Source organism: Apis laboriosa, unplaced genomic scaffold (genome assembly GCF_014066325.1).
Source record: "Apis laboriosa isolate Shangri-la unplaced genomic scaffold, ASM1406632v1 scaffold68_cov148, whole genome shotgun sequence".
In the NCBI taxonomy this organism is placed as follows: Eukaryota; Metazoa; Arthropoda; class Insecta; order Hymenoptera; family Apidae; genus Apis; species Apis laboriosa.
This window is the reverse complement of record NW_025224135.1, coordinates 7,049,761-7,075,001: the sequence shown is the minus strand read 5'-3', so window position 1 is coordinate 7,075,001 and position 25,241 is coordinate 7,049,761. Positions and strand designations below refer to the sequence as shown.

Below are 25,241 nucleotides of genomic sequence, written 5' to 3'. Positions count from 1 at the left end.
CAACTTTGTGTCGGTCAAATATCTTCTCTGTGGATACGTTTGAAAATAGGGAAGCGACGTGTAATTTCGCCCGCGTAAGTATATATTTGGCTGCAAAATTATGTATTCCTTTGCTCCAAATTTTCAGAGAAATATTATATTTACTTTTATATCAAAAACCTACTTCTAAATATACTTCTGAATCATTCGTTTCGTCAAAATTCGTCACTAAAGAAAGAAAGAAAGAAAGAAAGAAAGAAAAGAAAAAAAGAAACAAGCACAGCAACTAACATAATGTTTCACCATCCCCTCGTAGTAAATCAAGATTAACTCTTCCAAAAATTAACGAAAAAAACAACACCCCATTTTCAACTTCCCATAAACGAAACAACATCAGAAAGAGTTTCGGCAAACACGAAGAACGCATTACGTATTTCTTAATGCACACAACGAGCCATGTTGTTTTCAACTGGTTTCAGCACCCTATTCATTCCCAATTAACACAAATCTCAACGTGTTACCAGAAAAATTTCCCCCTTGTCTCTAATCCTTTCTGTATAAACTTGCTCGAGAGGAACACATGGGAAAAGGGTGGATAGAATCGCCGAAAAGAGGAGCTATATGATGACCCATATGATCCTCCATCTGCGTAAATACATAGGTATACGTGTGCGTGTTCCCTTGCCGCGACATCGTTCTTCCTTAGAAACCTCCCCGGAGACGGTTGTATCTCGTAATCACAAGCAGTATTCTGCCGTTTCCCTATATTCGTGTGCGCACATGGCTGCGTTACGTGCGTGTGGCCAAACACACGTCGAGAGGTTTAGTTACATAAAGGGTGTCGTCCCGTGAGGGGGGAGGCAGCAGGTGTAATATCGACTCCTCACCCATATTAATATCCTGCTTCGAGCCTTCTGGGGTGCCGTCTTGGTTTTCCCCATATCCCTGTCGTATTACAGGAATACGAGCCTGTAACCAGAAGCGGGCGTAATGGCGGAGGTCTGCGCCTCTACCGCCATCTACGCACGTTTCTTCATTATACCCATTTCGCACATGCGTTTGCGGACGTTTATGTATGTATTATATAGTTTGTGTTGATTTATATGTATAAAGCGAAGGTGGAATATCTGTAAGATTATTAAATGATCAATGGATGGATTTGTTTGAATGAACGTGCATGGTTTGAAATGATTTTTTACTAAAAAAAAAAAAAAAAAAAAAAATGGTTTTTTAATTGATAAATAGTTGCGTAATTTCTTTATGATTAAAGTAACGTCATTATCTTTTGGTACAATAGAGTTTGTATCGTTCCTTTTTTTAAAATAATACATTAATTGCCTCAATCATTAATACGGTAATTAATTAATATCATAAAATTGAAAGCAAAACAGAAAGATTCATCGAGCGCACCGAGATTTTATTACATTAATGAAATTAATTAAATTATAGTTCTCAAATATACACTTTTTTTCGTGAAGAAATTATTTCATTTACTTTCAAAATCAATAAAGAAAAAAAAAAAAAAAAAACGTAGAAAGATATCAGTCATTTATTTTATGACTCACCATTTATGACATAAATTATAAATACGACTTTCCCCATCGTGTTATGGATATTATGAGATCAGAATCGAGATAACAACCCCTGTTCGTATTAACGACCACGTTTGCCCTTTCGAAAAGGGATCGTGGGCTCACGTGGTCATAAAAATTTGTCGAGTTCGCGCAGACAAAAAATATGGGAATAATTGCGGAAGCATTTCGTGCAGGGGTCGGCGGCTACGTATTATCAACGTACGTATTATTCGAACGGAGCCGGCGTCGGCGGTATCGATATTCATTGGTAATTAAGTATTAACAGCTTATCGGTGGAAAATGACCCCGCGTGGAGAGTTCAAACTTCCCTTCGCGCTTTGTCCGCCGTCTCTGCCCGTTTCTCATTTATAATTAGAAAGTCGATTACGCGGCGCCTTTACCATAACGATACGATCCGTCTTAAAAAAATAATTCCAATTCTTTTCTGGAAGCATAAATGAAATATCTATACACTTGTATTTCTTTAAATTCTTTTAAAGAGAGAAAGAGAGAAAGAGAGAGAAAGAAAAGAAAAATTATTTAACATTAAAAATATTAATAACAGTATTGATAAATCATTTTTAGAAAGTTTAAATATTAGGAAAGGATTAGTTAATTATCCGGAACTAAAATATCATCGATCCTTCATTATTCTTCGACACGGGAATGTAGCTCGAAACGAGGTGAACGTTCGCGCGTGACATGTACCCGCTCGAAAAATGATCAAATTATGAAATATCTTTCGAACCCTTCTATAGTTCGATCGTTCGATACTCCTCTCTATTTTTCGATACTCACTCACGTCGAACACGGGGAATATTCATTATTGGATGAATAACGTATTTTCTATCGTTAATATACAGCGGTCCATTAATTTTCGCCTGGGGCTACAATTATCTCTCCCGGATCGAAAGCTTCCCCGATTTTTAACGGAACATTTCGATTCCAGGGATACGCGTTGCCTCCCACTGGCCAATGAAAATATTAAAGTACCGAAAATCGTGGATTTTTTGGCCGATGAAATATCAACGAAGTCTGGATGATATTTGAATTCCGCTTCTGTCGGTGACGCGATGTGTTTTGGCCTTTTGAAATCGGCTCTCCCTTTTCTCTGAAACAGAAACGTTTCCATTGTTTTTGCATTCGCTGCGTACGTGATAAACGACCGTTGCGGTGTGTTTAATTATTGGATGTGGGATGTGAAATGGTTATTCGTGTATGGTTCAAAGTTATGAGCGGAGATATTGCTTTTTCTGAATTTTTTCGTTTTATCTTTTTTTTTTTTTTTTTTTTTTGTTGAGTTAGGAATATAAGTGAATTTTTTCAACAATTCTGAGATAATTGAAAATAAATTGTGAACGGAATTTTTGTGTATTCGATGTTAAAAAGTTGTGAGAAAAATTACAATCGTATTCATAAAATTTTAATCGTTTTTTTTGGGGAGGGGGGAATTTATATTCAATAGTAATGCGATATAAAATTTGTTATATTATTATCGCAACTTCATTTTGCAACATAAATTTTTAACAAAATGGACAATAATATAATCAATTATTATTTTGTTTTTTAATAATATATTAATATTTTTCAAATAAATGTATATTCTTCATCTACGAGAAATTTACAATTTGGAAGAATAAGAGGACTCACTTTAGGGATGATAAATTTCAATTCTCAAGAGGTATCTCGATCCTTTATTGAATATAAATCTGATAAAAGAAAATTGCAAAAAATAAGAATCAATTTTAAAACACATCCCAAATATAAATTGAAAAATACCATTTCTGAAATCTAATTCTTAAACCTAGTTTTCCTTTTCTCTATATTTCCCACTCAATTTCCACGCTAACTCATCCCTAAAACTCATCCTTTTCCCCCTCCCAAACTACTATTTCCGATTACCAATTTATGTTTCACGAGATTAAATCGATGATATGTGGGGGAAACACGTTCGATGTTCGAAATAATATAATCACACCGAGGGAGCCGAAACTCTCAGTCCCTCCATGGTTCACTTTCGACCGTCCACCGATTTGTATCCCGACCAAGCAATTTAGTAAAAACTTTTCCACCGGTGCCGTTTCGTTATTACGTCCCTGGTGGTGGACTCACTTCGAAACTGAATCTTCCCCAAGTTCCCGTCCTAACTGGAATATAATGTACCGTATATAGACGACGGCCATCCCCGGGAGAAGGATCCCTCAATGATCTCTGAAATCGATTCCACCACCCCCCACCCGTGAATAATTACCACGAACTTATTTCGCTCGTGGCGTCGAGGTCAGTTTCCAGTTTCGTGATTATGTATGAAAATATTCTTGATCGAAGTTTCGCGATATATAACATAATATGAGGAACAAACACCTTGCAATTTTTTTTTTTTTATGTTATCTCGAAGGAAAAGGATCGATCGAGTGTGAAGCTGTGGAGACTTTTTTAAAATTTTATTCGTATTATATCGAGATATAATGTATATTCGATTGATTTCATCCCCTTCTGGGATGGTATGAAGCTGTCTCTCTGTCGTTCTCGCTTTAGATCCGTTGCTCGGTCGATAATGTCATCACGTAGACGAATCACGAATAGCGCGGATATTAAATAAAACGGAACGGCGCTGTGGTGATCGTTTTTGAGTGCGGGCTTTGAAAAAAAGGAAGGAAGAATTCGTTCCATGGTTTGGACGATTTAATTGGCGCGAGCGATCGGTTGAGAGGAACGGAAGCTCTCGATTCGGTGATCCGTTTAAAGGTTTTTGTTGCTGAAGATCGTTCAAAGATTTTTATGTATCGTATAATTGGATTTTTAAAGGATTTGTTGGGAAATTATGAGAAATCGCGTGAGATCATCGGGATTTTCTATATTTAGGAATTTTCAATTATCAATCGATTATATTGTAAAATGTTTAAGTAATATAAATATTTGTATCTCGGTTTATCATTGGTTTATCGAGAGATAGATACTTCCATTATGATTCTCCTGCGTTTAAATTAAACATCGCATAAATTAAATGATAATGATAAAAATAATTATTAATAATATAAAATAATTATTTATAATATAATCAAATTTATTCATTGATTTTGATTCAATTTTAATTTAATTTAATATTATACTTGTTGTCAATTATAATACATGTTGTTATCAAATTATATTGTTAATATTATTTCGTTTTTTTCTTTTTTTTTAAATATTAACAATTTGTTCAAAAAATCTTGAGTTACATCACTTCTTAACCAACCAACAAAATCCGAATATTATTATTTTACGAAAATAGATAAATCTTCTTCTTCTAATTTTAATTTTATGAAAATTGATACATCGAACATCAATTAACGATACGTATTCACCTATTCACGAATGAATTTCGATGCATAAGCAGATTAACGCACAACAGGTTTCCGAGGTTCGATTTAATTAACATATCGATATAATTGTATCGTGAAAACTAGACGATGCGCACTTGATGATTGACCCGAGCGAACGCTTGGCATTCATATCGTTCGAACGTATCTGTGACAGAGGCAATTGATAGGATCTATAATGGTCTGGCAAACCGGCGATCACCTCATAATTCATTGGCCGCCGGTTTCGCGATTACTCGCAAAATAGCGGATATTAAGCGAGAAGAATCGATGAGAAGGAAGACTTTTTGTGTGTAAAAAGATCCGGTGATCAGTAGATGGTATATTTGTGAATCGAGAAGAATTTAATGAATCGCTGAAAATTCTTATTTCCATTGCGAATGTCACGAATTCTCTTCAGAATTTGATAAATCACTGAAAATTCTTATTTTCACTGCGAATTCTCTTCAGAATTTTTACTTGTGATCCATTTTATAAATAATATATTTTGTATTCGAATATTTTAAATTTTCCAAAAACTTTTAAATTTTATTCAAAGGATTAATCATTTTCCTTTCCATCTCTCCATTTGTTGTCTTTACTGTATTATTGTAAAAAAAATTTCTTCTAAATACAATAATGATTAATAAAAGTAAGCGAATTTTTAAGGGATAACAATCTTGTTTAAACGTGATGGGCAAAAATGATGGATGAAGATTTTATTAAAACGCAACAGCAAAAGAAGATGCAACGTGACCACCAGGCGATTTTGATTGATAAGATTTAAAATTTGAAATTCTGACCGGCGAAGGGGAAAAAACGCGACCTCTTCCCTGTCTATGCAAAGCATCGTGAGAGGGTTGGACTTGCATGCACGCGTGCCTACGTAAAGGACGTATGTCCACGTCAAACTCCTTCCGAGTGTGCACGTTCTGGAACAAGGCACGTAGTGGCTCCCTTCCGGGCAGTGTTTCCAAAGGACACCACCACCAGTCTACCTCTGTCTCATTTTCCTGCAACCGCCTCAGAATTCACGCTCCCTATTTCTCACCCTCTCTATGAACAGGACGTTTTAGAATTATGGATTTGGTAGGTGAGATTTAATTGATAAAGAGAACAGAATTTTTATTTAATTTTTTGGAAACGAAGTTTTCTTATTATTATTTAAATCAGAAATATAATATTATACGTACAAAGTATCGTTTTCTTCACGTTTATTTTCGAAATTTATTATTCCTCTATCTTTTAAAATATCTTTCGAAAGTTTGAAGAAAAAAATTCTTCTTGAAACTTGAATATTAAAGATGTTTTTTCAATTCAACTTTCCATTCTTCTTCAAATAAGATCATATATTCTTGACATTTGTAAAATATTTGTTAGAATATTGTCACAATATTTGTTTTTTTTCTCATGTAGGCCCCGAGGTTATATGATATATATATACACAGAAGCTATATGTATAAACTCTTTACTTTCGCCTTATGCATATCTAATGTTCTCGTTGGCCGGATATTTACAAGTCAAATGCTGGCGATCGATACGCGTTAGAAGGATCGGGTGAAACCGACACAGAGGAGAGAAAAACTCGCGATGAGAATCTTTAGAGCAAAGAAAATACATAGAAGAGAAATAAGAAAATAAGAAGTAAACGAAAAAAGAGAAAGAAATAGAAACGTGGAGAATAAAGTAATGAAAAAAAAAAAAAAAAAAAAAAAGAAAAAAGAGAGAAGAAAATTGAAGGGAGAATACACAAGAAATCAAAGAAGATAATAAAAAAAGAAAAAAAGAAGAAGAAGTAAGCAAAAAGAGAAGAAACTTACAGTGAAAATTTCAAAAGTAATAACGATAAGAAGAAAACCGGGAAAGAAATGTAAAGAATGATGTAACGACAAAAAATTGAACGGAGGGAAATTGGAGGGAAAAAGCTCGCGCTAAGAAATTTCCAGTGAAGCGAAAAAAAAAAAATTATGCGAGAAGAAGAGGGGAGGGACAAAGAAAGAAGAGGACGACGAAAAAATTAAAAAAAAAAAAACACGAGGAACGATGTACCTCAGAAAAATGGGACACGCAAAGAAGAAGCGCACTACCGTATTTATTTTGTCTCGGAGCGATGGTTCGCCGCATATCCCGGTGCACAAAAGAATCGTGCCTCCAGTTTCTTCGACGATAAAGTCCGACGGGGGTAAGGAAGAGGAGGGGTGAACTACGGGAACCATGAGTTTTCCGTTACGGGCGGAGACTTCAAAAAGTTGTTCAGCACGAGGGCAAGGAATTGCACGCGACCCGTGCATGTAGAAACTTCTCGCGATCCAAGAGACGGGGGAGGGGGTTGTACTCCCCGAAGGATCTCGATTCCCGGATGAAATAAATACCCAGAAGAGGGTTCCTTCGGGTATCTTTCGGCCGTTGTGTTCTCCTGTTTGCGTGTGCACCGGCTTAATCGATTCAATGAATCTTATTACCGATTACAAAATACTAAACTGTACCTTTTTTGAAATCGAAATATATCTCGATATATCTATCCCGAGATAGGGATAGTGGTTTCGAATGATCTTTCAATTTCTTTTTTTTTCTCTTTCTCTTTTCTTTTTTTTTTTTTCTTGCGAGTTATCAGTAAAGGATTCGTTGAAGATTTTATCGCTCAAAAGAATTTATATACACTCTTGTATTCTCTCTTAACTTTATCCTTTAGGAAACTAATTTCGAGCAAGAAAATTTTCTGTCAAGACTGTATTGCAATCTTTGCGTTTAACTTTTGTCTCTTCCTTCGTCTCTTTGAACGTTACTCTCGGTATTCTGATTCGTAAATAAAATAATGTTACTTGACTGTTACTTGAATTACTGTTACAATAGTATCATATGAATGATAAAGAATGTGTTGAGGAAATGTAATAATTTAATTTCTTCTTTTATAGCGTTTTCACTTCGAAAAGTTTAGTTTATTTGCGTAATAGTAATATTTCTTTCTTCATTGCAATAATATAATTTTTTTTTTACAAACTTTACTTAACAACATCGTATATTTCAATATAATAAAATAATAATTATAATTAATACAGCTCTATCGAAACAAAATAAAGGATTATTGCGCGTCTCTCAATCATCAGTACAACGAGGATTGGCGCAATCTTCGAATCGCATTATTTATCGCGCTACCAATAAACTGTCTGCCAGGCTTGGAATATAAAAATATCGTAAAATTCCGTCTTAATTGACAGCGAATTGGTGTTACGTGATAATCGAGCCGGAATTGAAAAAAAAAAACGGCGTTATCGAGAGAGATTAACGCTCGACATTATTCGATACGCAACGAGAGGGAAATCTCTATAGTAATAGAGACAAAAGAACAATCGTTGTTTGGTATTGTATTATTCGCAAAAAAAAAAAAAAAAAAAACAATTCCAATGGACGAATATTTTTAAACAACGGTATTCCCTTTTATTCACAAGAAAAATTCGTGATAATAATACGAATAGAATAATTATACAAATAATAAATTAAAATCGACACTAAGGTGTTATGATTATTTCTAACAATCCCTTGAAACGAAGCTTGAAAAAGTTTGGAAAAGCAAAATTAACCCTTAAACAAATTAATATACCATTTTAAAAATAATAAATCTTCCTTCTCGCCCTCAGAGAGAAAATTTCCTCCCCGCCCCTCCTAAACATCCTTCTCACTGGAGGATCCTCTCGTATACCAAATTCTGTTGCTCCCTGTACACCCCATTTATCCCAGCCGAAAATAGTCGGGAACGAAAGTCAAGCTTGATGTGCAACGCTTGATGCCAACCAATTACACGATCGCGTTATAAATATTTGATCAAGGGGGTACACGCAAGCTGCGTGGCTATTTGATAAAGGTCGACCATGGCACAACCCTCGTCACAATGGCGAAACGAACGATAACCAAATTGGGATTTGTTCGAGCTCCCTCGTATTTGCCCCCCTCCCCTCTCGTTTCCCTTTTGGGAATCGGTGATAACGCGTGTACCGAGGGGTGTATAACCCCGCGGAAAGAATCGATGCATCCAGCCGCGCGTTTACACGCCATTCCTCCTCCTCGTCGCCTTCACATTCGCCGGAGGGAAAATACGTACCCTCCTCCTCCTCCTCCTCCTCCCTTATTTCTCCGCGCCTTTCCCTCCTTTCTGCAGGGAGTTTCGAAATAAATTCAAATTGTAAGAACCCGTCTGAGGCACGATTTGTCGTCGTCCTCGTCGTCGTCGTCGTCGTCGTCGTCGTCGTTGTGCTCAGCCCGGGCTCAGCCGTTTTCCCCGACGACCTCTTCTTCCGCCCCTTCTTCTACCCCCCAACGGGGGAGGTTGAAAATGAATTGTGCCCGCCGGTACCCTTCCACCGGCGGAAAGAGAGTAATTTGATGCACAACCTCGAAACTCCCGGACGATAATAAAAGGGTTAAAGTGTGTGCTGTGCTCGGCGTCGTGTTGTATTAATTTAAGTTCACCGACGAGCGGAGGGGAGGGAGGGGAAAGGGAAGGGGTGTATATACACACCGAAACGATATTAAGTTAAATTACCAACAGCCCTGGGCGGGTTGGCCACCTTCCACGACTTGGTTCGAGATTAACGAAACGAGGCAAGGAATACGAAGAAAAGAAAAGCTGAAGGTCGGAAAGAGGGGAAAGAAGACACGAAAGGGGAGGGAGGGGGGGGGGCGGGAATGAAGGAAGCACAACAAAGGGAGATGCAGGCAGGTAGTAGTCGAAAGTATTGCACTCGTGGAGTTCAGTGATAAGGGGGAAAGTTGAATTTCTTTTTTTGTTAACCGTGTTTCGTCCTCGATACGACTGTCCTGGGAGGAGGGGGATAGGGATTTTGCCGCGGATCTTCCCAGTTAAAAATGTTTTTAATTAAGATCCCACCGCCTGTTAATACCCCGCGGAGAAGGATTATACGCAAGAAATACTAATTGACGACGACGTGTTGTACGGCGGCTCGTTGCACGAGGTTAATAGCTTGCGGTTATTGCACATGGGATTGACATCGAATTGCGTGTGGGTAATTAATTTGTTGTTAGAGAAAAGAAAATTGTATACTTTGAATTATAACGTAATAATGCAGTTTCAAAATTGCAATATATTATCGAACGACATTAAAGTTTCGAAAATATAATACCGAAGAAGAATTTTTTACAAGATCGATAAATCGTTGGATGGTTAAAAAGAATTCGCAACTTAACGAACGAGATATAAATATCTAACTTGTTATCAGGCTATAAAGATTTCGAATTAGCCTCGTATATTGAAATTATACCTTGAAAGCTTTTAGCAATCTCCATATATCATCGCACAGCTTGCATTTAATCTTCCGTAAAAGGGAACTACGCGCGATAATATCAAAAGCTAGGTTTTTCTTTTTCGAATCGAAATACTTTTTATCTTTTTTTTTTACATCGTTATCGATATATATATACGCGATTAGTGATACAGTTTAACATTAACAATTTTCCCTTCCTCGACTATGAAACCGAACAAAGATTCGAAAATAGTACGCGAAAACTCTTCTAAACAGAGCCAAGCGATTAAATTATATCCGATCCCATTTTCCACCTCGAACAAGGAAACACACACACACCCGTGTGCGTATCCATCCGAGCAGGTTCTAATCTTAGGCCCCGTCGTGTTTCATTTGTTAACAGAAATCCTCGGGATGGAGCTAAGAACGGCGAAACTGTTACTTTACTCGACTCTAATGGTGGTGGTGTGTTGGAGCCAGGAATATTGGACGGCTCAGTGTGCATCCTCGTGCAAGTGCAGATGGATCTCCGGGAAGAAGGCCGCCGAGTGCATCCGGCAGAATCTCTCTCAGATACCTGTCGGCCTATCGCCCGAGATCCAGAATTTCGATCTGACCGGGAATCGTATCACGTACCTGATGCACGAGTCGTTCAGCCGGGTGCATCTGGTCAATCTTCAGAAGCTGGTGCTACGAAAATGCGAGATCGAGTTGATCCACACGGACGCGTTCAACGGTCTGAAGATCGTGATCGAGATCGATCTGTCGGCGAACAACATTGGAACATTGTACCCGGGCACGTTCGAGGAGACTCAACGGCTCAGGGTGTTGCTGTTGAACGACAACAAGCTGAAGGTATTGGAGAACGGTCTGTTCCACAATCTCAAGTATCTGCAGAAGGTTGAGTTGTCGAACAACGAGCTTGAAAGGATAGACGACAAGACGTTTCGCAATCTGCCCGAGTTACGCTCGTTGACCCTGGACGCGAACAATCTGAGCGCGTTGAAGGTGCAGAGCTTCGACACGTTGCCCAAACTTGGCAGCCTCGAGCTCCACAACAATCCGTGGAATTGCAACTGCCGTTTGAAGAGGTTTCGCGATTGGACTATAGAAAAGAAACTGTACACGAAACCTACAACGTGCCAGCAGCCGGAGAGCTTGGCAGGGAAGATGTGGGACGAGATCAGCAGCGACGAGTTCGCTTGCAGGCCGGAGATATTCACGATCGGGCCGTCGGTGAAGGTCGAGGTCGGCAAGGGGAACGTCACCTTTTGGTGCAGGGCCTCCGGGATCCCGCGGCCGCAGGTAAGACGGTCTATATTTACGTTATCCAAATTTTTCGTTCGTGGAAACGGCGGAAACGGGGTTTAAAGGGGTGGACTAGGAACAGAATGGAGACGGTAAAATATTATAAAGCGAGGCACGCGGTTAAGTCGAGGAGAGAAACGTTGATTGCGGTAATCCACAGTAACTTGCAAACGGTGCAATCTGACTCGAGACAGAGGTTAGAGGTCGGTTGAAAAGATTGCAAGGTTGAACCCGTGTTGGGAGGAGTCAGATCGAAACCTTCTAAACGATAAATCTCGTTATTTTCTAATTTTCCTATTGAAATATGCTTTTTTTTTTTTTAAATGTCTGCCCTTCTTTAATTGTAATCACTTATTACGTTTGTACTGTATGTGAGATTATTGTGTTATTTTTGTATAAAGAACGAGTAAGTAATTGTAGTACTAATTTCCTTTGATATTCTTTTCCATTCTATATTTTTAAAAATATTAGAAGCATTACATGAACCATTGTATTAATTCTATTTCAATTTCATATTTTAATAGATGCAGATTTTGAAGACAATAATATTTATTTCTGTATAATAATTATTCTAGACAGTTGGCGAAGTCCGTGTGAACCGTTAATTGAAAACCGTGTCACGAAATTTCCTTGATTTAACGAAAATTCTTTGACTACGCGAAGAATGACACGCGGCCAAGTAGAAAGCGAAAGGTTCAAAAGATCAGAAAGAGAAAATAGCGGTCTTTTGAAATATCATCGTAGAAACGGGGAACGTAGTTACGCGAACCTTTGCGTGCAATAACGAACTGCTTTCGAATTTTCTACAGCATGAAAACTGAAAATTAAGAACATCCTTACAATCTTTTCACTCGCACGTACTTGCACACGTTGCCGGTATACAAAGCTAAAATAACGTCACCTAGCATACATAGTGACATAAATGACATAATGCGTTGCTCGATAACGCTTAGCCAACGATTATAACCCATAACTGTTCCATCCATAGTCCATAAAATGATAAATTATAATCTCAAATTCATATCCAACAACCCCTAGAAGAAAAAAATCGAGATCTACAAAAATGCAATCGCATTCCAATAAACATAAAAAAAAAAATAAAAAAAAATAAAAAAAACATCTTCGAAAATACGATACGATATTCCATGTTTAATTTCAGCTATCTTGGGTCCATCGGTCGCGAGTAATAAACAATCACACGAGAAGGCACAACGGCGAGAAAATCTACATCCTGAAATCTAACCACGAGTGGCTGAACCTCACGATACCGGACGTTGCACACTCGGACAAGGGTGATTACGTCTGTCTGGCGAAAAGTCCGGGCGGAAATACGGAGAAGAACGTGACCCTGACGATCGCAGGCGACGCCCTAGGCGGCAAGGACAACATAATCAGTCTGCCCCTCGCCCTCGGCTTAGGCGTGACCGCGTTACTGCTTCTGATCGTCACCGTGACCCTTTGCGTGTGCTACTGCCGTCGCCGTCGTATCAGGCACGACGAGAAGAGCCTAGAGGCCGCCTCGATGGAGCACCACGGCCTGGGCGAACAGGAGAAGTCCCTCATCACGACCATAAATCCCGTGGTGAAGCCACCCAGGCGGTACGAGGCGCCTTCGGTGACGTCGCACGGCACCGAGATGACGGAGCTGAATCGTACATTGCTCGACAACGACTCGGTCTTCGGTCAGTACACTGCCTACATTACTAAACAGTGCGTGGCAAGGTGCTAGCTACTAACCATTTGTTAGCTTCCGACCGGCGATTACGCTTGGACGACCGCTCGATGCCTCGCTCGGTGGCTCGCCTCGCGTGCAACTTGCACGAGCACGAAACGAGGAAATCGAACGAGTAATGGATTTCCGAGTGTGAACTCGGCGATCCTTCTTTACGCTTGTTTTCTTTACGATAGATATTTGGGATACAAACTTTTGAACTTTCCATTGATCCGAGTGTCGATATCTAATAGGCAGATGTCTTTCTTTTTTCTTTTTTTTTTTTTTGGAATTGGAAGATATTTTGAAAATTTTGAGTTAACGACGAGGCTTGAAGTTAATTCGAGTATAAGAATAAAGGATAAAGAGAATATTTTTTAAATTGTTAAATTTTTGCTATGAAAGAATTACAGTTATGTAGCTAAACTTCGGAATTTTTCTATTGGCTGTTTTATTATGAATCGTAAAAAAAGAATATAACAGAAAAAGTCGCGTAGCGCGTTCTATGCAAAGTAAGAATAATAAAAAAGAAAGAATTGTTATATTTCTTCCAGGAAGTATTCTTTCACTTATTACGTTAGCGAACAGTAAACTAGAAATGTACGAAATATACGGAAATTTATGATTAGAAGTCAATTTTAACTAAGCCAATAGTAGCTTAATTACATACTCGTTTTTATCTCGACATCTACTGACCAAAAAATCGAAAGTTTTATTCAAAGAGTAAAGCGTCAATTTTTGCGTAACGTTCAATCTAACTTTTTCATCCAGAACGTTTTTTTATCTTTAAATTTTCTTGAAAAAAAGAAAAAAAGAAAGAAAAAGAACTCCCAATCTTTCTCAAACTCCAAAAATCAAACTAATGTCTAAAGATAAGATTAAATATTTTAACACTTTAAATATACACATTTCATCCGTGATAATACATTACAATTTCCAATAGAACAAAAATTAAAAAAAAAAGATATTATGTTCAACATTATATTCATTGTTATATTTTCTTTAATGAAACATCGCGAAAAATTGACAAATGTTGAGATACTACATCCTCTGTTCATTTCTGTGTACAACACCTTCTGTGTTCGCGATGCAACGTATTCGTAGCAGAATCATCCTGCGCTGATATTGACACGGAGATCAATCAACGGGTGTACACGAACAAAGGAATTTCCCTCCCCAATAACGGGGGTAACGCCGAAACGAAATCCAATTTAGATATTGTTAACGCTCGGATCATTAATCTTCCGATTTCCTTCGAAAACATTCGTTCGGTATCGTAGCTATCGTCGCTAATTAAGGGGCGGAATAGAATTAATCGAATTGTACATATATGGAGAGAGATGTATTTAACTTTAAGACAATCGTGTAGATCGTATTAATGCTGGCGAGGTTCCGGTAATCCCTCCCTCTTGTGCCAGATAAATGAGGCGCCATCGATCCTAGGTTAGCGAGTATCGACCAAGACTATTGCAAGATTAATGAGAGCGTGTAGCATGTGACGATACAGAGAGAAAGGAAGTGAGAAAGGAGCGGAGCGAGAGTGTGTGCGTGAAAGAAATAGAAAGAGAAAGGCATTCGTCGTTGCGTCGTTGGTCGCTATCGATAGTGTTTCTTTCTCCCCCTCCTCTCTTCGCGAAAAATCTTGTTTTTCCGGAAAGAAAACACGATGCATGCGGAATGCCTCTGTCTGGTGGTCGTTAATTAAGACACGACGTAATCTAATCGCCGTGTTTCACGGACGTATTCGAGAAACGATTATTTTGATAGACTTGTAAATACATCGATCGATCAAACGGAATGGACAGATTCTATTATAAACGTCGACGCGTCGAACAGAATCGAAGTACTATTTTTGTCTGTTTAGATTTAGTCATACGGTTGCTCGTATCGTGGCGACGTCGTTGTACATAATCTTCTCGTAGAGAGCGACGATGACGATAATAATGGCGATCAACGAGAAAAGCAGAATATATTGCGTTTACATTATAGCTCAATCTCTGGCGCCTAAATACCGTGAATAGATACCGTAAGAAAATACAAAGAAAGGAACGAAACGCAAGGCGAGGAAGAAGGGAAGATCGAGAAAGTAAATGAGTCGATTGGTCGGTCTCTGAATAATGAAAATACAATGAGGGGAAACAATGGGAGAGGAGTTCATGATTGTGTACGCATACAGTGGTGATTAAAACGATAAAGGAAAAGGAAAGTGCGCGGTTGGAAACATTTGCCTCGGCTCCAACAAAGGGAGAGTAATAATCATTACGCGGTGTTCCCCTCTGAATTAGCAGGCTGCCGTTTTATCGAGAACGATAGAGACGATTCATGCATATTCCCGCCGCAAACTACATGTTTACTTACTCACACGTATGCGATTTTCCGTGTCGCTCCGTCTCTTTCTCCGTGCACTTTCAAAGACAGTAATTGAAATTGTCGAGGATCTCATATCTAAACAGCCACCTTCCGCATCTCAACTACCTCCGTGCACACCGATACCCCTTTGTATCCGGAAGGTTGCGCAATCTTTTTCTTTTCACATCCTTGCCCTACTTTCTCCTCTCCTATTGAACAGGATTCGAGTAAGTGAAAAATACGAGCTCCGATAAAATTTCTACGATTACCGGTCTTAGTTTACACGCCATCCAAGATGTTTCACGCGATATAAGCAAGCCGTTAAGGGATGGCAAAGATAGAATTGCAATACGCGGAACTGGTCTGTGAACTTAATTATAGATACGATACAAACGGTTATCTTTCATATTGGGATTCGATCGAAAATAACGAATCCTTTGTCTAAGGATCCGATAATTATCTTTCCAGCTTTGCGTTACAACCAGTTGAGAATACTTGTGCATAGATAATATCTGAGTGAAATATGAACGATACTAAGTAGGTATATAATGTAATACATCGATATCGATCTGCATTTCATTTTCTTGACAGATTCGTTACACGGGGAGGGGGCGGTTTGAAGTCTCGGTCGATGTTTAAATAATAGCTTCGAAGCAGGAGCGAAACATATAAGAATCACGACCCACTTTTCTGACGATGAAATTTTATCTCGAAGGGTACGATCGATTTACCTGTCTTCGAGATATAAGCCGTGACAGCTCTTGTATATTATATAATCTTCCTCGATAGTGGTACACGATATTTGACGTAGTTCCTTGGAAATGAAGGTATCAAACCTGGATATTTTTTTATCATTATCGGGCTCTCGACGAATTGCGAATTTAACGTTTTAGTTATGGGAGGAGCGTAAGACGTCTGTCCAGTTTGAAAGAAGAACGTTTCTCGAGAAACGTTTCGCTTCGAATACTTTGAAAAGGAATATTTGTAGTATCGAATGCTGCAGTTCGAAGTAGGAACAGATGTTAGGGATTGATAACAACTTTATTACGATACTCTTTATTACATACGTTTTAGAATTAAGTTTAAACCTTAATTTTTTTTTTTATACTAACATTTCTAAATTTACTTGCACGTGACTTTGTATTATTACTTGATTGTTTTAAATGACACGTGGTGAGTCAAAATGATCCATGGTATTTGGGTGGTGTTTAAACTGAATTTAACTCTATAATTATATATTTTCTGAATGAAAAAAAGAAAAACTTTCTCGAATTTCAGATCATTTTTTTCATTCGATTCATGATAACTCACGTTTCGCGGTTACACATAGCGCAAGAATTCAGAATCCACTTGTATCAAATTGCAACTAGATTCAACTGGAAAAAGACCGCAAGACGTATCGTTCTCGTCTCATTACAACCCCTATTATTACGCACATTATTATTATCCAGATTGATTCTCCCTTGATTGATTCGGCGATGATTATACTCTCCTCTTTTTTTTTCTTTTTTTTTTTTTTTCTTTCCATTTTTCTTTCATTATCATTATCGCGTCTTTCACTTTTCTTTCTTAACGTTCGCCCTTCTTTTTTGTTTATGTTCTGGCAGCTGATGGTATCGGTGGCGGTGTCGGCAGCGGGGTGATCGGCGGCGTCGGCGACGACGAGAGGGAAGAACGAGCGACGCCAGAGCTCGAGAGCGGGACAGGCACCTTATGCCGCGGAGGAGGCGGAAGCTATCGCCAGTATCCGCCGGATTTGTTGGCCTTCTCCGGGGGCCGGGGCGCATCGCCGACTAGCCAGGCGTCCACGGCGCCGGACAACACGCGTCTTCCGAGTCAGCACGCGACGCCCACCACGGCCGCGTTCGGCTCTCCCTCGAACCAATATCCGGCCGCGTTCAAGACCTTGCCTCACAACCGTAGCGTCACCCCGTACGGAATCACGAGCTCGACGATCGCGCCCGTGATGCCCCGCCACGGCTACGTGACGATACCGAGGAGACCAAGAGCGCCCAGTTGGAGCAGCGGGCCCCCCACCTCGCCCACGGACGGATTGGAGCCGGTTTACGACAATCTGGGGCTTAGGACAACCGCGGACGGTAGTTCGGTGCTGTCGTTGAACAAGAGCCCTGAACCACTGTCCACGATGAGGAATAGGCCTCTGCCTGGAACCCCGGGCTCCCATTACGGTACCATACAACGAAGCACACCGAACATATTGACAAGCAGCCCGCTCGACAGATCAGCGCCCGAGGGCGCGGCTGAATGGCCGTCGAAGATCGCCGACGAGTCGACGGACAGCACGAATCAACTTCTTGGACAACAGGCGCAGCAGCAGCAGCAACAGCAACAGCAACAGCAGCAGCAGCAACAGCAGTCGGGCAGTAGTAACACGCTTAATAGAAAAGTGCCACCGAGACCACCACCGAAACCCAAGAAGAAGTCGACCAACGGGCCTCTTTACGAGGACGAGGGTGAGGACGGTACGGAAGTATGATCGATGTACGTCGGCCGGCGAAGATGAGGCCGCGAGGTCGTGGCCGTGGTGAGCACAAGAGACGCATGACCGAAGCCACAATAAACCGGTAGTGCCTTTCGAGAAACGAGTTGACGATCCCCGCGCCCGGAGGGATGTCGAGGATCGTCGATCATACGGTTGGAGCGCGTTCGGAGGTTCGGCCGGCAAATGTGCTGACGAACGAGCGTGCGAGGGCTTCCAACATCCGGTGAGGAGGAATGAGAGGGATCGTCGGGTAGATCCGCCGACTCGCCGGAACATAGCGGCGAAACATCTCGGGCGAGACGCCTTTTGCCGGTCGTTCTTTCTTTGCTCGTCGTGTTCCCTCTGTCTCTCTCTCTCTCTCTCTCTCTCTCTCTCTTCATGTATTCTTTTTTATTTATTTTATCGCAGGGTTTTTTCGCACGCTTGTTATTACGTACGCGTATATGTGGCTCGTGAGATCGATATATTTAAAATAATAATTATCTGAACGCGGTGGATAATAAGAGCGAGGGGAAAATTGACTACTTGTTCTTCTGGATCGTCATTTTTAGGGGAATTTGTTTTCGATTGATTGAAACAATCTCGATGGATGGACGATCGTTACGTGAAGATTCGTGGTTGGTCTCGATTTGAGGAGAGAAATAGTGTAGAGATAATAGTCTTGTGCCCGTTGGATGAACGTTTATTAGACGGTTCGTGTGTAAAGTACACAACGTAACGAGATAATTAGCATTAAGGATAACGTGAAGAGACGTTCGTCTTATTTATTGACGTGCTTGTTGCATGCCAAATGGAGGATCACATATTCGAGCCACATTCACATCGTGTGAACGATGCATTATTTTATACTATGTCGAGATGATCATGCGATTAATACCTCTTAATTTTTATTTCTCCTTTTTTCTTTCTCTCCCTTTTTTTTTATTTAAACTTTGTACACCCGCCGACGTGCCTGCGTCAGGCATTTTTACACGGTATTTCGAATTTATTAGCGTTATTTTATTATTATCTCTCCAGGGGAGTGCAAAGCGATGCTTTAGCTGGCTGCTATTGTTAGATTTAAGGTTATACTTGTTTTTTTTTTTTCTATATTTTTTTTTTAATTTTATATTACGCATTGGTACTTGATCCGCATCGAGCGGATATCCGTTTTAACATGTCCGTTTTAATATGTAAATCGGAATCAAGAGTAAACAGAGAGACAGGAAACCAAACACGTATGGTTTCGTATTGTGTAATAAGATCAATGATGACGAAGATGTTAAAAAGTGACTTGTTTATAATAACAAAAATATATAAATCTTCCGACTATATTCGCTCTTAATGATAAAATGATCACTCAGATGTTCCAAATAAATCTGAGCGTTTAATCTGAGGTCGGTAAATCGGTATAATTCGATCGGTTCCATAGATTTTCGTCTCTTCGATCCGTGAGCCACGACAGCATCCTTAATTTTCGTCGCGGGTGTCAAACGATATCGCGGCCGAAACTCGTATTTTATCGTGTTAAAACCCTCTCCGAAAGCACAGTACTCAAAAATATTTTAATATTTGCGCGAGGCCGTATTACTTCATCTTCACAAAGATGGATCTCAGCATTGAGCGCGTTGGCGAATCGCCGAATACGTGTTGTAAAAAAGGATCATCGTACATCTTGTACATAAAATGTATATTGTACTACTTAAGAGATTAGTCTGTCTTCTGATTCGTTCGATTCGAATACGCTTTTGCGGAATCGTACGTAAAAAAAAAGAAACACACACACACACATACACACACACAATGCACGAAAGAAACGTGTGGCGATACATAGAGGCGAGGCACGTCTATCTTCGAGTTAGGGATACAACAAAGTGATAGACATACAACCAACTTAGACCTTTTAATTAATTAAGAAAAAAACGCTGTCGTATACGCGATTCCGTGAAAATTGCAAATGCGAAATTCACACTTGCAATTGAAACGATTAAATTTAAAGACTCGTATAGGAACTTATTAAGAAACGTTAGAGTTGTGTGGAATCATGATTTATAAATTTCGGAACGGGATCGAAAAGATTTGGACAAGATAACAGTTGCATTGATTCCGAATTTTCGCCAATAATCGGATAATCGATCGGCTCGATAATTTTAGCCAATCGAATCGATCTAAAGTATATACTGCCATATATGCTTATAACCCCCGAACCATATATCTGATCCAGCTTTGACTCGATCTCGATCCCGAAATCGTTCTCCGAACTCCGAAACTCCAAACAAGGATTCCACAAACCTCTCAAACGAAAGGCTACGCGTTCAAAGCGATCGATCGTGAAATTTCTTTTCTCCCGTGAAACACGCGGCTCAATCTTCCTTTTCATCGATCTTCGATAACTCGGATTACGTTCTCCGGATAGGTTCTCCACGTTTACGGGGCAACTCTCGCGATAGTTCCCGAGGCCATCGATCTCCCATACGTCGAACGAAACCGGTTGACCGAAAGGCAAACAATTTTTAACCGACTCAGTTTCCTTAATGGCCCCCTCGAATACGAGGGAAAAAGAGATCGTTCTTGGAGTAAACATTTATAAGCCACGCGAACTTGTTATACTTTCGATAACGCCTTATCCGGTTCTTAACGTTGCTTTCCACGACTTTATCGACAAGGGAGGGGGATTTAAAGATCGATCGTTCGCGCAACTTGTTGCGAGCACGATGTAATACCGATTCCGACGGTAATTCTGTCGGTTCAAGAGGAAGAGTAATTTTCAACGATTTTATATATAATATTTCTAACGAACGGATACTTAATAATACTTTCTTTCGATCGAACGTTCGAACGCACAAAGGGACGCCGACACGAACAATTGAAACATATTTCTTTATTTCTTTCCAGTGAAATATCCGTTTAATTTCCAAAGTTAAAACGCAACGTTTAATGCATAAGGGATTTTGCTTTTGAATTTTTCATTATTGGATTTTTCTTATCCGAAAGCGATCTCTTAATTATTTTAAGCAGCACGGTTTGCGCAGGATAATCTGAATTTGCTCGTTAAAAGCACAGGATATGTCACGTAATTGAAGGGATTTGAACGTTCTGTTTGCTTGAAAATAGGACAAATGGAAGAGGAAAACGTTGAGTGGTATAAATTTTATCCTGCCTTTTACTCGAAAAGGGAATACGCGTTCTTTTTTTTTTTTTTTTTTTTTTTTTTGAGCACGGATAAAAATAATACTTTTTCAAAATATTTCAAAAAATACAAATTTTTCTACCATTATATAATGATCGAAGACTGGACGTAAAATAGGCTGCCTAAAGATTAATTTTAAGGGAACAATCTATTAAAATTTGAGATTTTTTATTTTAATAATTTAAAGTTTTATTGATTAACAAAAAAGGAAACATAAACATTATCACACCTCTTTTTTATTGTTTTATCTATTTTCAATCAAATAGAAATAATGGATTTCTTGTATCTATTTTGAAATAAGGAATCTTTTCATAGATAAGAACTATATACTGACATCGATTTATAAATTTCGATGGACAGATCCATGTTGGTGGATGAAATATCTTCCCCGAAAATTGCAACGCACCTAAACAGTATTACGAAATAAATCTGGAGGACGATGACGCGATGTCGATGGGACAGCGCGGAGAAAATCACGGCGCGATCGTGTAACTTCGTTTCCTCGGCTACGTTTTGACAAATAATCGATCATTTTGCAAATATAAATAAAGTAAAAAAATAAAAAAAGAGAATAAAATTAAAATTAAAAAAAAAAAAAAAATAGGTGCCAATGTACAGTTATCTCCTAGTAAACGTTTTGAAAGCAAGAGAATTTAAGAGACGAATAATTCTTTTTAAGAGGAAAATTTAACGGAGAATAAAACGTGCGCGTGTGTACACCTACGATATTATATATATATCGCGGGATAATAAATATTTCAATTCATCGTAGATAATTAATCGAAGAAGAGATCCATCTATCTCTATTCTTTGTAATTTCAAATTATTTTCACTACCTGTCTCGAAATCATCAAAGTTATCTACGAATCGATGAAATCTAATTTCACATTATCCTCCGTAACAATTTTCACAAATTTCACTCTATTTTACATAGAATTAAAAATTCGTTGAAACTTCTCAGATTTGCCACGCAACATTAGAATTATTCTTAGACGAGTTTGAAAATCCTCCCCTCGGATAACGTTTCTAATAAAGGGATACGTACGAAAGAAACGTACGAAATGAACGAATCATCCCGAAATCCTGATTCGCACAAAGAAAGCCGCGAAGCTCTTATCGCCGGAAGCGAGGTTACACGAGTATCGTCGTGATATATTTTAAGCGGCCTAGCAGAGTCGCGGTTCGTCCGATCCAATCGTTCTGCCGCGCCCTGTAAATACACACACAGACACACACACACACACGGACCTTAATTGCACGCTAATTCACGACGTTGTTTATATGTAAATGTGGGCACGTTCGAAACAAGCGCGGCAGCGATCGGTTGGTACGGCGCCACGAGTATATTTTTGTAATTTTGTATTTTGACGTGTTCTCCGTATATCGCTTCGACGCCCACGATTATCGCGCCGGGGAAGATACTTTCGTCCCACGTTCCCAAGGAATTAAAACCAAGATCCGTCACCAGACGGTTTCGGGGCACCGGAAAAACGAGCGGTGAAATAATAACGGGGCGGTCGTCCGATTTCTTCACGATTCGTCGCCACCATCTCCTCTCCTCACGTCGTTTAAATTTCCCCGTCGCGTATGTGCACGTTCTCGATTCAACTTGATGTCGAGATTACGCACGACATATGGATTCGAGTGGGAAACATTTCGTCAAGGGTTGTTTCTCTTTTCTTCTTTCATCATTCGAATCATTTAATGAAAACCATTTAATAATAATGATATCCCATAAATCCGATAAATCCACTTCTAAAACCAAGTTAAATAAAATAGAATCAAAATATTATATGAATTATTTATAAAATCATTTATTCGTCCGATAAAATAAAAATATTCTTCGTAAATATAATCCTTTAATTTTTCAGAGACGTTTAATTACGCGTCATTGAAGGTTCGCATAACAATAAAAAATAAAAACTCGTTCACCCAAAGATAAAAGTAAACGGAAACAAAACACCTTCACCCATCGTTGACATGAGATTTATTTCCCCGTTCGCGCGAACACCTCCAATCCTCCAATCGCCCCGTCTCTCCCCATCCAAGTAACGAGCGTATACGCGAAAATAGAACGTGTCGTACGATCCCCTCAATTATATGGGAGGGGGGAGAGAAGTCGATCCCCCCGTACGTACTATTAGCCGTGGCGTGTTTACCAGGGATGCGCATGACGAGGCAGCGTCACTCGCCGTGTGCAATTATTATGCCGAGGATACTTTGTGCGCGCAGTTAGGCTGTTCGCATTAATGAGCGAAACCATCCCTTTGACTGGGGATGGAAACTTGCTGCAATAACACGGTTTACCTGCGTCACCCTCCTCCACCCACATCCCCTTCGAGACGACACATCCCTCCTCCGATAGTTTTTTTTTTTTTTTTTTTCCAATCGATAGAGGCAGGCATCTGTGTACAACTTGATGCCTCGTCAACGTCTTGTCTCTCTAACGACTCTGCGTATCTACTGTGCCAGGTATATATCCGCTTGAAGTCATTACAACCGGGACAGGGGAATTAAACTCCGGGGAAAGGGGAGATAGATACGGGGGAAGGCGCGCGGGTGGGGGATGTAAAAAAAGGATGGTGTCTAAAGTCCGTGTAATTGCGAACGCGGTCTCGGCAACGGTGTATTTTTAATGAGGCGCACGCGAGATTTTTCTCTCGTTCGGAAGAGAAAACGAGAAACGATCCGAATCGAGCGAGGTGGAACGCGCGCGCGATCCCGCGGGATGAAAAGACAGCTTCATCGCGACAATCGACCAAATTTAATGGGGGGAAGGTGAAAGGACGAAAGGTACCGCCACCTTGTTACTTGGGTTTTCTCGTTCAATTATGGAATTATCGAGGGGTCTATGAGGAGAGGGAGGGGGGAAGGGGGGTGGGGATTCGCGTAACGAACCCTCTGTTCCTCGTTTCGCGTTTATCGGTGTTATCGGTGTACCACAGTCGATTAGACGAGAGCTAGCTTTACGTTTTTTAATTGGCAGATAAAGTTTGCACCGCACGTTCGCCCGATGTGGAAATATTATCGATTCGATCGATTGTTTGCGATATATATTGCGTTCAGCTCGACGATCATCATCCCGTGGGAAGAAAGGAACAAGGGTGAACAAGAGCATGATACACGATTTAATGTGAGATTGGTTTAGAAGTTATTGTACTATCCGCGACCCTTGTCTAAAAACGGGTATTTTAGTGGAAGTGAATTTCTATGGGCACAATTGTAGTATCGTTTTCCGATAAATATAGACGATTTCCATGATTTTTTTTTTTTTAGTAATTTATAGGCACATTTTGTAAATTGACGTTGATGTTTTTTTTCTTATTCATCTTCGATAATTCTTGACAAATTTTGATACACTTTGGGGGAAAGATAATCTATTTTGTTGTATTATACATTAATCGATCGTTTCTTTCGTCGAAAAATCGACCAGTTCTATTCCCCGTCTCATGCTGCCGGAAAAGAAACTTTTATTAATAGAAAGAAATATTAAGAAATATTATTGGATTATTTTGTTACATAGGTATACTTAAAAATCTCGTAGCTTTTTGATCCATCTCATTTTCAAAGCTTCGCAGTAACACATTGTTATTGTTTCCATCTATCTAAAAAAAAAAAAAAAAAGGAAAAAAAATTAAACCGATTTTTAATCAACGATTGCGAATAATCTTATTTCTATTATCGAAGTATTAACGCGAAATTCTTGATCTGCAATCTGCGTCTGTAAAGATGCAGACGAGTATACCGTCCGATTTACAAATCCGACCATACTTGGAGATTAAATGCATAATTTGATAAAATTTAATTTCACGAGAGGTACGAAAGCATCTGAATGGGAATGACTGGATCAAAATGTATTAGATACCTCGAGACAATTTCAAATCGATCGTTTTTATGAAAGATTTTTATAATTTTTATAATATTTATCTGCTATAAAATAAAAATAAAAAATAATTTCGATTAAAATAATTTCTTTGATTTCGAAAATACGATTATTGATGGAAATGTAATAAAATTACATAATAATATAGGGACAAATATGATAGTTT

The 25,241-nt window shown here is 39.3% G+C and overlaps 1 protein-coding gene across 8 annotated transcripts in view; it reads left to right on the top strand.

The window, feature by feature from the left end:
* The window catches only part of LOC122718682 (leucine-rich repeat-containing protein 24-like), a 290,335-nt gene extending 265,145 nt beyond the window's left edge, over positions 1 to 25,190 (top strand). For all 8 annotated transcript variants that reach the window (XM_043943933.1, XM_043943931.1, XM_043943928.1 and 5 more), the window contains 3 exons: positions 10,556 to 11,457; positions 12,620 to 13,142; positions 17,128 to 25,190. In XM_043943933.1, coding sequence (XP_043799868.1) covers positions 10,567 to 11,457; positions 12,620 to 13,142; positions 17,128 to 18,017 — 2,304 coding nt within the window. In that variant the 5' untranslated portion in view covers positions 10,556 to 10,566 and the 3' untranslated portion in view covers positions 18,018 to 25,190. The remainder of the gene's footprint in view (positions 1 to 10,555; positions 11,458 to 12,619; positions 13,143 to 17,127) is intronic.
* The last annotated feature ends 51 nt before the right edge of the window (positions 25,191 to 25,241 follow it).